Source organism: Tursiops truncatus, chromosome 9 (genome assembly GCF_011762595.2).
Source record: "Tursiops truncatus isolate mTurTru1 chromosome 9, mTurTru1.mat.Y, whole genome shotgun sequence".
NCBI lineage: Eukaryota > Metazoa > Chordata > Mammalia > Artiodactyla > Delphinidae > Tursiops > Tursiops truncatus.
Window position 1 is genome coordinate 17,415,296 of NC_047042.1, and position 14,267 is coordinate 17,429,562.

The 14,267-nt window shown below is 46.7% G+C and overlaps 1 protein-coding gene across 1 annotated transcript in view; it reads right to left on the reverse strand.

The window, feature by feature from the left end:
• CDHR3 (cadherin related family member 3) overlaps positions 1-13,130 on the reverse strand; it is a 60,103-nt gene extending 46,973 nt beyond the window's left edge. Inside the window, exons 1-4 of the mRNA XM_073810156.1 lie at positions 13,064-13,130; positions 10,073-10,272; positions 3,796-3,961; positions 276-373 (exon numbers count right to left, since the gene is read on the reverse strand). Coding sequence (XP_073666257.1) covers positions 276-373; positions 3,796-3,961; positions 10,073-10,272; positions 13,064-13,130 — 531 coding nt within the window. The remainder of the gene's footprint in view (positions 1-275; positions 374-3,795; positions 3,962-10,072; positions 10,273-13,063) is intronic.
• Between the last annotated feature and the right edge of the window lie 1,137 nt (positions 13,131-14,267).

The following is a 14,267-nucleotide window of genomic DNA, read 5'->3' on the forward strand; positions in this document are numbered from 1 at the left end:
GGTGCTATACTATTATTCTTCCATTTTATAGATGGAGAAATTGAAGCTCAGAGAGATTAAGAACTTGCCCAGGATCACACAGAGCCATGGATCTAATGTGGGGTGTCTGTCCCCAGAAGCCCCTCACCCATTCCAGCCTCCCCGGGGCTCTGTGCCTGGCAGTGGACAGCAGATTCCTCCCACTGCCCCCACCCAGCCCACCCCGCTGAGACTCCAGGCTCCTGTGTCAAAGACCACACAGAAAAGCCCCTCTGCAGTTTAGCAAGGAGACTTACACCGAGGGGTGTGTTTTGCCTTGTGTCTTCTGGATCGAAGGCCTCCACCTGGTAAATGAATCCAGGCTTTGCTCCTTCCACTATGTAGAGGTCTAGACCTATACCGGCATGCAAAGGGGAAAAAAGAAACATTTTATTAAATAAAACAAACGAGGAATTCCCAAACCAGGACAGCCATATCGAGCCAAGCACTGGGGGAAAGAAGAAAGCAGTGATTAAGGCCATGAGTAAGACCACTGACCAGCTTGCATGGGTGGATCCATTTATGGGAATTAAGAAAGAGCTAGGATTGACCAAGCTGGTGTCAAGTCTTTATGTATCTCCCGGGTTGAGAGGTAACTAGGGTACTATTGTTTGCGGGGGAGGGGAGTGATAAGGACAGAGAGGTGGAAAGTAACCCAGTGGGAACCTCCAGTGTGAGTTCCAGATCCACTTTCACGTGCAAATTCCTCCTAAACCGAGCCTAGGTCACCCCTCAAGTGCACTTAGCATCTCAGCAGAAATGAGTCCCTGAAATGAGAGACCTTATAGTGGAACAGAGAGAATATTTGGAAAAAAGGAGAGGGAGGGCTACCAAGGTTCAGGAAAGGGACCACACATAGATTCCGTCTACTTCAGAGTTCTCAGCCGGCAGGGTGAAGAGGGAGCAGACAGGGTCACTAGCACCACCAGCCTTGCCCGAGGGACCGCCATGCTCTGTCCTGGCATCTCTTTCTGAGAAGCTTTCTGAGAGATGACTGAGAACGTTAACATTAACTCACTCTTTTGGAGACACTATGCTGAGGACTTATGTTTCCTCCTTTCGTCTTCACAACAGCCCTGTAAAGTAGGTATTGTAGTTATCTCCACTTTACAAACAAGGACACAGGCTCAGAGAATTTGTGAGGTTGTCTCAGCTTCTAAGTAATAGAATCACAATTCAAACCCAGGCCATCTTACATCCAAGCTCCAGCGTACATTTGCTTTGATCACTGCTCAGGCTTTCATTCAAAAAAATATTGACTGAGTTCTCACTATGTACCAAATGCGGATCTACATGTTGGGAGTACAGCCATTCACAAAACACAAAACCCTGCTGTCATGAAGCCTGCATTTTAGTGGGGAGATATAGAAAATAAAATAAATGAATGAAATACATGAATGTTACTGAGCAATGTTACGGAGACGAATCAGGGATAAGGCATGTGGTGAGTTGGGTTACCATGTTAAATAGAGTGCTTCTGGAAGGTTCACTGACATTGGAGTCAAGATTCTTAAAGGAGGAGACAGAGATGCAGGGGAAGGGGCAGAGGAAACGGTGGATGCAAAGATACCGGGGTAGGGCGTGCCTGGGATATTCACAGACGGGTGAGAAGGCCGGGACTGCGGCAGCAGAGGAGTGAAGGGGAGATGTGTTGGAGAGGAGATGGGGTTTGGAAGGGGCTCATCGGATCTGATAGGACCTTAGGGAGACTCTGGTTCTCCTTGTGAGGGAGATGGGAAGTTCTTGCAGGGTTTTAAGCAGAGGAGTGCCTTGATTTAACCGATGTTTAAGAATATCCCTCTGGCTGTCGTAAGAAGAGTCAACTAGAGGGGGCAAGGGCAGAGCAGGAGACCGATTAGGTGGCCACTGCCGTGATCCCGGCGAGCCATGCTGGGGTTGCTGGGCAGAGGTTGGATTCTGCATAAACTTAGAAGCTGGCAGGATTTCCTAATGGGTTTGATGTTGGGTGTGAAAGACAGAGGGGAATCAAGGGTAACTGCGAGGTTTTGGCCCATGAAACTGGAAAGATGGAGTTGCCAGTAACTAAAATGGGAAAGATGAGAGAGGCAGATTTGGGCTGGGATGGTGGGGAGGGAGACGGGAGTCAAGAGTGGTTTGGGGGCACATTAAGTCTGAGATGTCAGATTCTAATACCAGTTCCAGTGTGTGTCTAGGGGGGTTCCCACACGACCAAGCAATTCTCCAACACCAGCTGCGTGTCCCACAACTCAACTCAATTCTGACACTGTCTACCCAGAGATAGCGTCAGATTCCACAGCTGCAGGGCTCCATCATACAAGACAGCCCCTGCCCCTTCAGATGCCAATCACACGTCCAGGTGGTCACCTGTGCTTCTGACCAACCGACTCTAGATGGGAGGTTCCCACAACCCCCTCCTCGGGTTCCAATAATTTGCTAGAGGGGTTTGCTGTCTAGTGAACACAGGGAAACATTTTACTTACTAGATTATTCGGTTATTATAAAAGGGTATAAGTCAGGATCAGCCAGATGGAAGAGATGCGTAGGGCACAGTATGGGAAAGGGGTAGAGAGTTCCCATGCCCTCCCCAGGCACCCACTCTCCCCAGGTTCCACGTGTTCACTAACCCGGAAGCTCTCTGAGCCCTGTTCTTTTGGGCTTTTATGGAAGCTTCATTGCGTAGGCACGACTGATTAAATCATTGGACATTAGTGACTGAACCCAATTTAACTCACTCTCCAGCCCCTCCCCCCTCTCCACTGTCCAACCTTCTAATCGTATGGTTGGTTTCTCTAGTGGGCAACACCCATCCTTAGGTGGGGTCCAAAAGTCACCTCATTAATGTAAGAAAAAACACCTTTATCACTCATCACTTAGGACATTCCAACGATTTTAGGATCTGTGCCAGGAGGGGACAAAGACAAAAGATATGTTTCTTATTATAAATCACAATATCATGGATGTCCATTAGACATCCAAATGGAGATGTTGGGTAGGACAGTTTTTATCTGAGTCAGGAGTTCAAGGGTGAAGCTGGTGTAGCAGCTTCTTAGTTAATTTGGAACACTACCCTTACATGTGTGTAAAGTGAATGCGTTTCTAGCTTGCCTTGTCCAGAGGACATTAATACGCTAGGTTGATGTTTAGCCATCTTATTTGACTTTTTACTATTAATATGATGTACTAAAGTAGATTTCTTTGAAAAAATAACAAGGTAGTATGTACTGATATAAAATGTGACATTGATAGGTTAATAAAGATGATTGAGTCCAAAAAATAGGAAACAAACAAAAATAACAGTGGACTTGGGAGTTGTCAGTGTATGGATGGCCTTCAAAGCCATGAGCCAGGGAGAGATCACGCAGGATGTTACCCTATGCTCCGGTCCCCTGTATTGTCCCTACCCTGTAGCAGACCCCAAATACACAGTCCCCTCGAGGGGTCAGCATCCATGCGGAGAATGAACCAGTCAGTCAATGGCCGGTATCCAGTGCTAAGCCTGTAAACGGGCTCAGCCCAGTTTCCTCCAGCATGATCCACTTAAGGTCCTTGAGCCCCAGGTTCCTCCCCAGGAGAGGCCCAAGAGAAGCCATGGATGGAAAGAGCTTTGTAAATTATTGGGTGTTACTATTGGGAGTCCTGGGCTGGCGGACGTTTCACTTATTCCCCACTCATTAAGCAGTTGCCTTTTCCAGGGAAACAGCTGCTTGTTTATTTATTTTTCTATTTCACTCTGTCACCCAGCGTCCTGCCTGATGCCACCGTCTGGGCTGCATCGCACACCCCGGTGTGTCTTACCTGTTGCCAAGTTGCCTTGAAACTCAGGCGGCTCATTCACATCTGTTACCTGGACCGTCAGGACCTGCAGGTCAGTGACACCCATGTCATCCTTCACACAAATCTGCAAATCAAATATGTGTGGTCCTGTTTCAAAATCTAGTTGTTCCTTCCCGGTGGTGACAACCTAAAAGCAAATGCACAATTCTTAGTAACCATGTGAAAGAAGATCTGTTTTGTATGCACACATTTTGCAAAGGGATATTACTAGGAAGGAGGCAACCAGCACCCTGGAAACCATCTTTCACTCACTGTCAGGGGAACTGGTTGTTTTGCCTGTGTCTTTCCGACATAAACCCCGTGACACTTCACTAAATGGACTCCTCTGTGGGCTACTGCTCTTCCTAGGAAAGACAAATATTCAGGAGACATCCTAGTTCCATCTACTGGAGATGGAAAGCCTGAAAAATTTAAAACCTGTCACTACTTGGGGTAGGCTCCTAGGCAAGTCCCTTAGCTACCCTGAATACAGTTTGATTTTCTTGTCTTTAAGATGCTGCACTTCCCTGGGATTGCTGTTAAGTTACGTCTTGACTCATCATTCCCCTCTAAGTTTCCCAAGGCCACATCTAAGAATAAACAAGAGAAGGATACATCTGCAGAAATAAGAAATGATATTTACTTACACCAACAGGCTCTTTGGGTTTTTGGTACATTTCCACACATTCTTCCACTGTCAGAAATGTGTCCTGTGCAAGACAAGTGTTTTGGAGTGGAGATGTGGAAGGGGCACCAAGCACCAGGGCCAGAGACATATCACCAGAATCTAGACTGTTGCCAGCAGGAACCCCTGTGGTCCATGGTAGAAGGGCCCTGCTGAGGTTAACTGGAGGCCAGTCTGTGACCTCGCACATCTATATGCACATCCCTGCCACCAGCTTAGCCTGTGGAGCTCCCAGAAGGCCCAGAGCCCTTTGAGATATCAAGGACTAAATTTCATAAATATCTTAATTTATGCTCATAGAAGAACCTTTTGGTTATTAATACAACTGGGGCCAGGCAGGGAGGCATTAAGTATCCTCTACTGAGAAAAGCACTTAGCTCCTATCCAGTTTCCACCACTGGACTTCTTTGTGACCTTGGGAAAGTTACCTGACCTTTCCCTGATTTTGTTTCCACACGACTATCATTAGGTAAATAATTCTCGCCCTAGTTAAACAACTGAAGTATAATACAAGGTATTATAACAAAGAGCTAGACCACGGTACTATGGAAAATCATGGGGAAAAAAGTTCGTTGTGAGATGTGTTTAGTCAAGGAGGACTTCATGGAGGAGGTGGTGGGCATTGTGTTTGACTTTGTACGATCTGGATTGATTATGAGAGGAGAGGATGGCCACAGATGTGAATGAGCACATGCAGTGGAGGGGGCACGTATGGAGGAGGGTTGAGAGGGGAAAACACAGTAATCTTGTCACCACCAATGAACAGGGTCAGCCTGGGCTCCACACAAGTGGAGATGACCTGTCTCTCTGCTTGGCACATGGGAGGTGAGAGGCAGCATAACATAGGAGTCAAGAGTGTAGACTCTGGAGCCAGACTGACTGGCTTCAAAGCTCAGCCTTCCCATTACTTAACCTTTCCGTGCCTCAATTTTACCATCTGTAAAGTGGGGATACTAATGGCATCTGCTTTCTGCAGTTGCTGGGAGGACTCCATGAGCTAATCCATGGAATACTTTGATCCCTGTCTGGTGCTGAGCGAGCACCCAGCAAATGCTGAGTTTTATTATCATTAGATGTCAAAAACTGTTCAGTGAATGTGTATCCACCAGAGCTGCCCCCGTCACAACGGTCCTCTGTGCTTCCTGATTTACACCCTAGCTTCCAGCTACCTAAGCCTGGAGTCCTCTCCTGAACTCCATGCTTGCAGATCCTTCACCCCAATGTTACCTATTGACAGCCTTTCTCCTTGGGGCCTGGCTCTAACACCCTAGAGGAAGAAAATAGAACAGTCAAAAAAAGGTCTAGGGCTTCCCTGGTGGCACAGTGGTTGAGAGGCCGCCTGCCGGTGCAGGGGATATGGATTAGTGCCCCGGTCCAGGAAGATCCCACATGCCACAGAGCGGCTGGGCCCGTGAGCCATGGCCGCTGAGCCTGCGCGTCCGGAGCCTGTGCTCCGCAAGGGGAGAAGCCACAACAGTGAGAGGCCTGCGTACCATCAAAAAAAAAAAGGTCTAAAATGTTATATCTTGGAACCAAAGGAATTAGGTTGCTGCCAACACATGGAAAAGTTGCTTTTGCTGTTGTCTTTACCAGCATTAATTAAACGTTCATGTGCAAGGCTCTGGCCAAGACATTTTGTGGAGTATTTTATTTAATCATCGCAATAACCATAGGTTGGAAAAACTTCCCCCTTTCACACATCAGGAGGCCAGAGCAGGGAGGAGAAGGAACTCCGAAGATCACAGCTGGGAGTGGTGGAGTCTCTCTGATGGTGGGCAATCTGGCTGCAGAATTTTGCTAAAAGACGATAAGTTTAGTTTTAGGTGTGTTAAGTTTGAGGTTGTTCTGGACAAGGCTGACCAAATTTACAAGGTCCACAGAGCTCACGACAGCAGATGAGGACAGAGCGGTGTTAAGCTCAGAGATGGGCCAATGGCAGGGGGGCAAGCGCGGCCGCCACGCAGCCTCAGAGAGCGCCTGCCCTTACAGCTCTCGTGGATGTCCGTTAGTCCCGCCTCCCTGACTCCTCGGAGCTCTCCTTCTTGGTGCTGCTCCAGAGGTGAGCCACATGCGCTGCTGGATGAGGCTTGGATATCCCTCTTGGGAGGCAACAGTGAGGCAGCGCGGCTTGGGGGCGATGAGCAAGTGTTCTTGGGGCCAGCCTGCCTGACCTCAAATCTCAAGTCTGCCACCAGTTAGCTGTGTGAACTTGGGCGAGTTGCTCAACCTCTCTATGCCTCAGTTTCCCCACCTTTAACATGTAAGTAATAATAGCATACCACTTCATAGCATTGTTATGAGGATTAAATGAACGCGTTCACAAAATGTTTAGGGGAATTCCTGGCATATGGTAAATGCGCCATAGATGTGACTTGTCATCATCATCACCATCAGCGTTATTAATCCACCTAACCCCCCACCCCTGAAGTCTCAGCAGCTCTGTCTAAAAGTAGGGCAGCCTGCCTCTGGCATGATTGGACGTCACCCTCAGAAAGCCCTGCATGACTGAGTCCCAAGGCCAACAGTGACCAGACCTCTGGGCCAGAGACCCCAGAACCTTATGGCTAGGTCACCCTGCAGAGAGCGTCAAGGAGGAGCCAGGTTCTGCCACAGAAATGGCATTGCTGTGTTCTGTGGGAACAGCCCTTGTGAGCAGTTTGGGTTGGAGAATAGCGACTTCTTGCAGGGGATGGTTGATAATACTGGGTAGTTTCTGGAGAGCAGCAACAAATTCTTGAGAACAGCTTCAGGATGTGTGAACCTGTGGCCCATCCTAGTACCGACATGGGGTCCTGGGCAGCTGTTGGCTGTGGTGCCAGGAGGGCACCAGGACTGGGACTGTACACTGAACACGTGACCTAGATCAGTGGAGAGGCTCAGAAATCCTCCATTTCTAGAGGTCAGGAACAGGATGGAACTCCTCCTTGACTGACAGCCCTGCTTGAATCACACATGGAATGTGGGAAGGGCAGGTATGATAGCGGAGGATTTGGGGGCTCATGCAAGCAGGAGTAGATGTGCAGGGCAGTGTAGGGGACAGAGCCTGACACTGGGAATGGGAAGACCTGAGTCAAGTTCTTATTTCATCCTTTCTGGCTCTGTGATCTCAGACAAATCAGCAGTTAACCTTGCTGTCTCTTTGTGATGTTATTTCTAGAATAGGGATTTGCAATTTTAATAGTGATAATATCAGTTTTAGTAGTAACAATTAAGAGACCAGGATGTGGACGTGCTTTTTTTTTTTTAAACAGCCCTCATTTTTTAAATTAATGTTTATGTATGTATGTATGTATGTATGTATTTGGCTGTGTCAGGTTTTAGTTGTGGCATGCGAGATCTTTCACTGTAGCACACGGGCTCTTCATTGCAGCGCATGGTCTTCTCTCTAGTTGTGGTGTGTGGGCTCCAGAGCATGCAGGCTCAGTAGCTGCAGCACGTGGGCTCTCTAGTTGTGGCACAGGCTCTAGAGCGCACAGGCTCAGTAGTTGTGACGTGTGGGCTTAGTTGCCCTGTGACATGTGGGATATTAGTTCCCCGACCAGGGATCAAACCCAAGTCCCCTGCATTGGAAGGTGGCTTCTTAACCACTGGACCACAAGGGAAGCCACTGAACGTGCTTTAGAACATCTGAAAATCTGAAATAGCTTGGTCATCCTCATCATTAAAGGCTATAGACTATGAGAGGCTGAGAATGAGGGCTCTCAAGTGGAAATAACCCAAATATCTGTCAACTGATGAACAAATAGACAAAATGTAGTATATCCATTCAGTGGAATATTATTCAGCCATTAAAAGGACTGAAGTACTGATCCGTGCTACAACATGTGTGACCTTTGAAATTTTATGCTTAAGTGAAAAGAAGCCGGTCATTAAAAACCAAATACAATATGATTCCATTCATATGAAGGGGTTCAGAATAGGTAAATCCATTAAGACAGAAAGTAGTTCAGTGGTTCCCAGGGCCTGGGAGGATAGGAGACAGGGGAGCGACTGCTAATGGACTTGGGGTTTTGTTTTGGGGTGATGAAAACATTCTACAATTAGATCGTGGTGATGGTATGTGAATAGAGTAAAAACCACTGACTTGTGTACTTTAGACGGGTGAATTATATGCTATGTGTATTATGTCTCAATAGAGCTGTTTAAAAAAATAATGAGAGCTCTAAAACCAGACTACCTGCCTTCCAGTTTCAGCACAGCAGTAGCTGTACAACCCAGGGCACGTTGTCTCACCTCTCTGTTAAATTTTGCATCATTTCCCCCACCTGTACAAAGGAGATAATCATACAAATAACATCATTGGCTTGTTGTGAATATTACAAGAGTAAACACATGTCAAGCACTTTCCGCAGTGTCCGGTGTATACTACGTGCTCTGTAAGTGTAAGCAACTGGCAAGGCTTAGAGGCACAGATAAGCAACAGCTGTTAAAGAGGAACCGGAAGTCAAGGGAGCAGGTAGATAGGCAGGGAAGTCACAGAAACAGTATGTGGGCCCTGGGAATGTACCCTGGATGGTGAGTTGAAGTCTTCCTGAATGTGTGCTCCTTGCATACCAGAGGGCCCACCCCTGGGGTGCAGAGAATACCAGATGCTGGGTTCTTGCCTTCAAGTCCTGGGCTCCACAGGTCTGCTCTGGGGCCCAGATATGCACACTTTCTGAAAGCTCCCCTAGTGGCTCTAATCATCAGCTGGGTTTAAGAACACCTTATGTATCTCAGAGAGGCAACCGAGCCTAGACCAAGCAGGCCCACTGGGTCCCACCAGAAACCCAGAGCAATGGCAGGTGGGAGCAGGGGCAAAGCTGATGATGACTGTGGGAGGTCCCTACGCCCATTGAGGAATGAGGTAGGCCTGAGGGATAATGCAGTACAAGCGGGTCCAGACACCTAGACCCTAAAGACATCCTTAGAAGGCCTTTGAGGTTACCAGTAGACATGCAATCAGCAGGTTTGTCCTGCCTAAGGAGAAGTGAAAACTTTGGAAAAGACCCAAATGACAAACGAGAAAACAGCAGCAGTGGCGTGGCTCTTGAATGTGAATGATTGGGGTCTGAATTGCCCAAGAGGAAACATTCACATAGTATGGCTGGACATCCAGACTTATATTTTTGTTAAGGGTGCATTCTTCCATATGAAATGTCTCCTCATAAATTTCCTTCTGAAAAATTACAGAATCATAGAAAAGAAGAATCACCAGGTACAAATTCATCAGGGCCTCGTTTTTAAGGAGATCATCACACAAACCGTGCCACCCAAAGAATTCAGTTACTGTCAGCACCTCTAACACCTGTTATCGTGTGAGGGTGGTTGGCAATAAGAAACAAACCTTTTATTTGTAGCAAATTGAACACATTGTTCATTTGGACTGAATTAAATGGAGAAAAAGTCCAAAGCTATAGGGGCATCTAGCACAGAGGGCTGTAGAATGCCCCAAACAGAATGCCCGGATCTTACAAGAGGGGAGATTAAACCAGGGAAAGAGGAGGAAATGATCACTGATCGAGAATCCCATCCACCCCATCTTCAGGACCCCTCTTTGTGAGCAGCTCCTATTGGGAGTAAGGTGGTGCTTACCTCAAAGTCAGTGTCTGACAGCCAGTTCACCCTGAAGGCCTCAGTGAGGGGACTTGAGTTGATTAGGGGAAACCCTGGGATCACAGGTGACAATGATGCTGATAATGTCACAGAAAACTTGTGCACTGAAGTCTCAGGTGGAGAATTCTCTGCCACGTTGCTTGTAGCAGGTAAGTGGATTAGGTGTAGTGCATGTCCCACTGCGGATTTAAAAAGGATGCAAAATGACATGAGCACAAAGCCTTGTGCTGGAAACAAGGACTTAGCAGCTTGGTCTGTGGCTTCAACTCGTAGCTCAGGGCAACACTGGAACCCAGTCACTCCCCAAGAATGAAGACTCTTGCCAAGAGCTGGAAACAGGAATGCGAGATCATCTCAAAGCCAAGAAAACAACCACCAGCAAACAACCATGAAATCTGCTTCTGTCATTCTGGAAATAACGCTGCTGTCTTTCTTTTGTCTCTCTGCTTCCTTTCTGGTTTCTCCCAGCCTTTGTGAAGAGCCAGGGAGAGGGAAATGTGATGCCTTAGAAGGCAGACACCCCTTGGAGGACCCAGTCTGGCCATGGCATCCTCTGTCTTACAAGGGCCAGGGAGTCTCTAAGAATTTATTTTCCTTCTCCGTGTCAGTGTTTGATTCAGAGGCCATTGAGAATGGAGTGTGCATGAGAACTCCAAAATCATGCCAGCTCTCCCCACATCCCTAAGGAATCTCACGGACAATGATTTATTATTACTGGATGCTGTGGGCATCATGGAGAGGGTCAATCAGTACATCATGCTCGATAGAGTGACTCCCATTTCACAGAGAAGGTAGTGAGAGACTCAGGGCAGGCCCGTGAATTACCTTGGGCTGCATTACAAACAGGGAATGTTATGATGTCAGAGAAAATGTGTTTCTTCCAGGAAAGCCTTAGGACACTCTAAGGTCTCCTTGACACTCTGCAGGATTTTGCCAGCACAGAGGAGAGCAGTGGGTCATATTCTTTATGCTTCCATAATGATGGTTCCTGTAGGGGTTGAATAGTGCCCCCCCCCAATTCATGGCCACCCAGAACCTCAGAATGTAGCTTATCTGCAAATAGAGTCTTTGTAAATGTAATTAGTTAAGAGGGGGTCGTGCTGGATTAGAGTGGGCCCCAAATGTAGTGAGTGGTGTCCTTATGAGAACAGGATAGGACACAGACACACACACACAAGGAAGAAGCCCATGTTAGGAAAGAGGAACAAACTGAAGTGATGTAGCTACAAGCCAAGGCATGGCAAGCAACCCCCAGAAACCAGGAGGTAGGCCTGGAGCAGCTTCTCCCTCAGAGTCTCTGGAAGGAACCAATCCTGTTGACACCTTGATTTCAGACTTCTGGGCTCCTTAACTGTGAGAGAATAAATTTCTGCTGCTTTAAGCTGTTCAGTTTATGGTAATTTGTTACGGCATCCCTAGGAAATTAATACAATTACCACTTAACCAATGGTCCAAATAAATGCATCATGTAAAATACTTTCTCTCATTTACTCCTCAGAATAATCCTCTCAGATAAATATTAGTGTCATCATTTTACAGATGAGGAAACCAAGCTGAAGGACACATGGTGAATAATAAGTAATGAAGCCAAAATTTACACTGAGGTCTTGCTTCTCAGCCAGCTTCCAACCTTGGCCACCGTTAGCCACTGGGGACAAAAATTCCTGGAATGGGAGGAGGTGGGCGGAACAGTAGAAAGATCTGAAAGGTGCAAAATTTCTAGAAGCAAACAAGCCATGGGAAAATGTTGGCTTGTATAAGAGAATGTTTTTATTTCAAATTTGGGGGAGGGGATGCAGAGAGGTAGGTAGAAATGCAGGAGAAAGTGAAATATAAACACATTCACCGATACAAGCTTTCCTAAATCTAAAATCATCTGATTTCGTTTAGAGACTAAAATGCATTATGCATAAGTTATTTTTTGCTGGCGGCATTACCCGATTTTATGGGCAAGGACTGTGCAAGGACTCAGAAATGTCAAAACAGCTGAGGTTTAGGGTGATGTGAATACAAATGGATTTTTTTAATCTATTAAAATTGACTTTAATATTAGAGCATCCTTGTGATTAAAAAACCAGCAGCAAAATAGTATGCCTGGAGTATTTAGAGGCAAAAAGTTCCCCAAAATAGTTTTTCAAAATGAGAAAAATAATCAACTGCTGTGGTGGGTTGGGTTTTGTGGGTATAATTCCCTCAAGCCCTCTTTTCCCACCACTGGAATCTCCACCCCACTCCCCCAAGCTGTTCACAAGTGTGTTCCCTCCCAGCTCAGCAGGGCAAGATGGTCATGAGCAAAATGAAAGGTTGGCAATTTGTCTCCAAGGGCCCCACCCCCGACCTGATCTTGCCCCCTCCCACTCACTCCAGTGATTCGTGTCCCTCTAGCCAATGAGGAAGGAGGCCTCTGAGCATGTTTAAACAAAGATGTAACTCACTACATTTTTCTCAAGAATAGCCTGGGGTAAGGTAGTGCCCGGCCCAAAGGAACAGACTGAAACTAGTAACCACTCACCTTCACTGGGCACCTACTCACTGGGCATCATGCTAGGTGTGCCTGATTTCATCCATTCTAACCGTGGTCCCTGGATGTAGGTATTGCTGCCACGATTTCACACACCTGAGACTACACACCCGGTAAGTGGCCATGGGGGGCTCTGGCTTATGCATCTGGGTATGTATATAACAGACTGCATGTCCCCCACTACAGACAGTCTGTTGCTCCATGCTCATCAGGTGACCCTGCATGTGGGATGCATTGTGGTTATTCTATGACCTGGTAGCAGCTTAACAAGATGGTGCTGGGAGCTGGTAAGAGATTGGACACATGACCAAGATGTTAGATTTGAGTGATGTGATCTGTAAGAGGCCATTTGGGGGAACAGCATAAGGCATGGTGCTGGGTATTAGCTTCATATGGGCTCGGCTATGAGAGGCTTGCTAAGCCCTACTCAGGGCTCCCCACAGCCTCACCTTGAACAGATAGATTACCACAGCCACCAACCTTGCTGCGGGTCCTGTGGCAAACTGGAGAGGCCATGCTCCCCAAATATGTCCAGCCGAAGCTCCTAGTTTGCTTCATGGGGAGTGTATCCATTGATCTTGTTGCGTTAATTATAACTTGGTTAAGCCCTAGGCTTGAGAGGCTAATTCTATGGAAGAACCAACCTTCCAATCCAAGTCTTGACTCCAAGGACAGGACTCCTTTGCATGGCTCCATGCTGCCTCCTTACACTTATAGAGCTTGTTGTGCTCTTCCCTGAGTGGTCCTATTTCACATAGCAGTGAGGGAAATATTTCAGAGGGAAAAGTGATCTATCCAGTGGCCCTTAAGCACTTTGTGTTGAGAACTACCTATTCCATGTATGGATAAAACCAGGCTGTGTCTTTGAATATGCCCTTTCTGCTGACATTCTTGCCAGAGCTGTTCTGCTCTTCATCTGGAGGCCTCTCTTCCCAGGAAAAAGTTATGTATGCCAGGGTCATGTAACTGAACCCTAAAAACTTTGAGGCAGACACTCCAGGGACACTGATAAGAAAGGTGGCCAAGCTTGGATCTCCCAACTCTTAGTCCAACACCCACTTTCTCCAGCTTCCTTGCTGTTAAAAGCAGTAGTAGCAGTATTAAAGCAATAGTAATAATAATAATTAGTGGCTAGGGTCCACACCCTAAAAATAGAGCAATTAATAAGATATAAAATTCACCAAATATTCAGTTCATTCATTCTACAGATAAGTATAAGGTATGTCACCAGAAAGACAAGATCCAGCCCCATCCACCAGAACACAGGCACCAGTCCCCTCCACCAGGAAGCCTACACAACCCACTGAACCAACCTTACCCACTGGGGGCATTCACCAAAAACAATGGGAACTATGAACTTACAGCCTGCGAAAAGGAGACCCCAAACACAGTAAGTTAACTAAAATGAGAAGACAGAGAAATACACAGCAGATGAAGGAGCAAGGTAAAAACCCACCAGACCAAACAAATGAAGAGGAAATAGGCAGTCTACCTGAAAAAGAATTCAGAATAATGATAGTAAAGATGATCCCAAATCTTGGAAATAGAGTGGAGAAAATACAAGAAACGTTTAACAAGGACCTAGAAGAACTAAAGAGCAAACAAACAAAGATGAACAACACAATAAATGAAATTAAAAATTCTCTAGAAGGA